The sequence below is a fragment of the Ixodes scapularis genome, unplaced genomic scaffold, assembly GCF_016920785.2.
Source record: "Ixodes scapularis isolate PalLabHiFi unplaced genomic scaffold, ASM1692078v2 PGA_scaffold0__279_contigs__length_252992795, whole genome shotgun sequence".
In the NCBI taxonomy this organism is placed as follows: Eukaryota; Metazoa; Arthropoda; class Arachnida; order Ixodida; family Ixodidae; genus Ixodes; species Ixodes scapularis.
In genome coordinates this window covers 206,253,222-206,255,811 of record NW_024609835.1, presented here as the reverse complement: position 1 = coordinate 206,255,811, position 2,590 = coordinate 206,253,222, and the positions used below count along the sequence as shown (strand labels likewise).

The following is a 2,590-nucleotide window of genomic DNA, read 5'->3' as shown; positions in this document are numbered from 1 at the left end:
GACACACATTGTGAAAGCGATGGGCGCAAGCGACCAAAGCGATGGGTGCAAGCGACCAAGGCGATGAGCGACGTTTTCTAAAACCCAAAAACCGAGGGACGCAAGCAGCGACAGTGAGAAATCTTCGTCGCTCGTCGCCGGCACTCGTAGCTTCACGCCGTCGCTCGTCTCGTTGATCGCTACATTGCCGTGCGCAGACTTGCAAAAGGTTCTCGTTTATTCTTGCTGCGAACTTCTATCGATTGTCTCTGCTTTTGTTGTCCCAGAAAGTGCGTGTTCATTCTCGCCCCTAGCGCGCTACGCTCGAACCTTCCCCACCGAATTTTCGAGATAGTGACTCACTCTAGATAAGAGGCCGCCCGCGACCTTGTCGAGTCAGTTTCTCCTCAGCGTTCGATCCTGCTGCTTCACCGACTTTGACGCCCGCGACGCTCTGTTGTTATCTTTTGTACCCTTTTATTTTTGGCACAAGTTCGCCACATTAATGGGAAACCGAACTGTGAAATCGGGTCGACGTTTTTGGTCTTAATCGCAAGAATGGCACGTCATTTATTTTTTACTGGCGCTATTAAAGCGAAAATACCACGTAAATTTTAATAAACCGGAAAATAAGCATTTTAAGGTGCCCCTGGTGAGCGTCTCCGGAACCTCGCTTCGTGACGTCAAAGAGCTCAGAGACCTCGCGCAGCTGCCTCAGGAGACGCGAAAAATCACAACTTTGTTGGTTTGCTGTGACATACCGCGTCTACCTCGAGCTCGGTGGCGTGGCCGTTTGTTATGGCGACACGTGCGTGCGCCAAGAGCGTCAGCAGCAGCAGCAGTAGCTGCAGCGGGAGCGACGCAGTACCTTCGGATGAGGAGCGCGAGCACCTGCCAGCGAAGAGGCGTAAGGTGCTGCCTTACGCCTGCGACCCGTCCGCGACGTCGGACAGCAATGAAACTTCACCGGAGCCTGCAGCGGAGTCCTCGCCAGACGTTCTGCCGCGAAGTGACAGGCGGCGGCTACGCAACACACGCTGGTAAGAACACGCGCACATGGCGCAACGTATGTCTTGGATAGGCCCGGGAGAGCGATTGTTTTGGGGTTGCGCGAAGTTGACTTGCAGCCTCGAAGAACCGAATGGTTTGGGGTTGCGCGAAGTTGACTTGTAGCCTCGAAGAACCGATGATAAATGGGGTTTTATATATTATGTCATCAGGTGTACTAGCGACTGACATGCTCTTGGTATCGCCGAGCGGCGGCGAGTAAGCTCCAACCTGAACTTCTCGGCTCCATCGTTTGGGCTACAGAAAGATGCGCCTCCTTTTGCTAGAAACTGTCAGTGCTAAGGCAGGGCTACCCGTGCACCTGCCCCGCGTAGGCGCGTTAGAAACTGAAGATGCGTCAGCTGCGTGCGGGCTTGAACCTGCACGTAGTGCCGATGCACCGTCGATGTACTCACGCGCGCGCTGTAGATGTTTTTTCTTTTCTTTTTTTTTTATGCACGTGTTTGCGCAATGCTGGGCCCGAGGTTGGGCACTCAGGCCTTTGTGGCATGGGCAGCACTGCTTTTTTGCGGCCCTCTATGCCTGGGTCAAAGATTCCGGAATATGAATAATGTATTACTATATTATTATACGCAAAAATGTAGCTGCTGTATAGTGACTGCATCGCGGTTGTGGATACTCCCAAAAGGCATCTGAGGCTTGAGCAGTGTTTGGGTGACACAATTGGATTGAGAAAAGAAAGAGACAAAGTGTGTAGCCACACCAGTGCCCACACAGCATTACAGAAATGTTGACATATGCACTAATTCATGTTTCTACCTTTGGGAAACAGGTGCTGCTGCGAATCCCGGTGTGGCACCATGTCCACACCAGTGGAAAGTGTGTGCTGCAAGGAGCAGTGCAAGGTCAAAGAGAAGGCTGGGAGCCTTCCCTGCATTACAACGCATAGGCTCTTCGAGCTATACTGCCTGAACAGAAATATCCTGGACCTAGAGTACAGGAAGCTGAGAGTCTGCCGGCCTCTCAGCACGAGAAACATAAAGGAGATAAATGCGTACGTACAGTGAAACTAAATTACCATACCTTTTTACTATCAAGTGCACCGCTTTGTAAATAAAGGGAGAATGTAAAGCGAGATTTGCATTAGATGAACCAGAAAAGGCAGTGCCTCAATGTTGGCAATTGAAGTTTCCGACACAGGCTGGTTTTTATTGGTGGCCTGAAGAACATACCCAAAATTTAGAAGCAAACCATTCATTACATGCTTGCTCGCTCGAATAAGCATGTTTTAATGAAACTACAGCTTGTGGCGTCTTCCTGCTGGCCATCGAACTAAAAACAAAAATGCCTTCTAGTTCCAAGTGGATACCTGGCAGTGTAACTAAATAACTTTATTATGTTATTGCAGTAAGTACAGGTACACGGCATACTGCCAATTCGTTTGGTGGGTACACGGAAGGCTAGGAAAGGAGAACCGGGTCACCTTGCCCAGCTGCGTGGTGACCAGGGTCCGCAAAGAGTTCCCCGCCCCGAACCCTGCAGACTACACGGGCTTCAAGCAGTCGTAGTGCTGAGTAAGTTCGCATGCTATCTACCTTCAAAC

General features: G+C 50.7%; 1 protein-coding gene across 1 annotated transcript; it reads left to right on the top strand.

Moving 5' to 3' along the window:
• The first annotated feature begins 1,013 nt into the window (after positions 1-1,013).
• Positions 1,014-2,590, top strand: LOC121833399 (P2X purinoceptor 7-like). Its single transcript, XM_042286639.1, has 3 exons — positions 1,014-1,019; positions 1,820-2,041; positions 2,396-2,590. The coding sequence occupies exons 2-3, from the start codon at positions 1,848-1,850 to the stop codon at positions 2,553-2,555; spliced, it is 354 nt and encodes a 117-aa protein (XP_042142573.1). The 5' UTR covers positions 1,014-1,019; positions 1,820-1,847; the 3' UTR covers positions 2,556-2,590.

Bases quoted from the DNA above. Each gene is read 5' to 3' on its own strand.
- LOC121833399 (XM_042286639.1), top strand. From the start codon at position 1,848: ATGTCCACACCAGTGGAAAGTGTGTGCTGCAAGGAGCAGTGCAAGGTC. The intron at 2,042-2,395 runs GTACGTACAGTG...ATGTTATTGCAG, and splicing joins AACATAAAGGAGATAAATGC to TAAGTACAGGTACACGGCAT.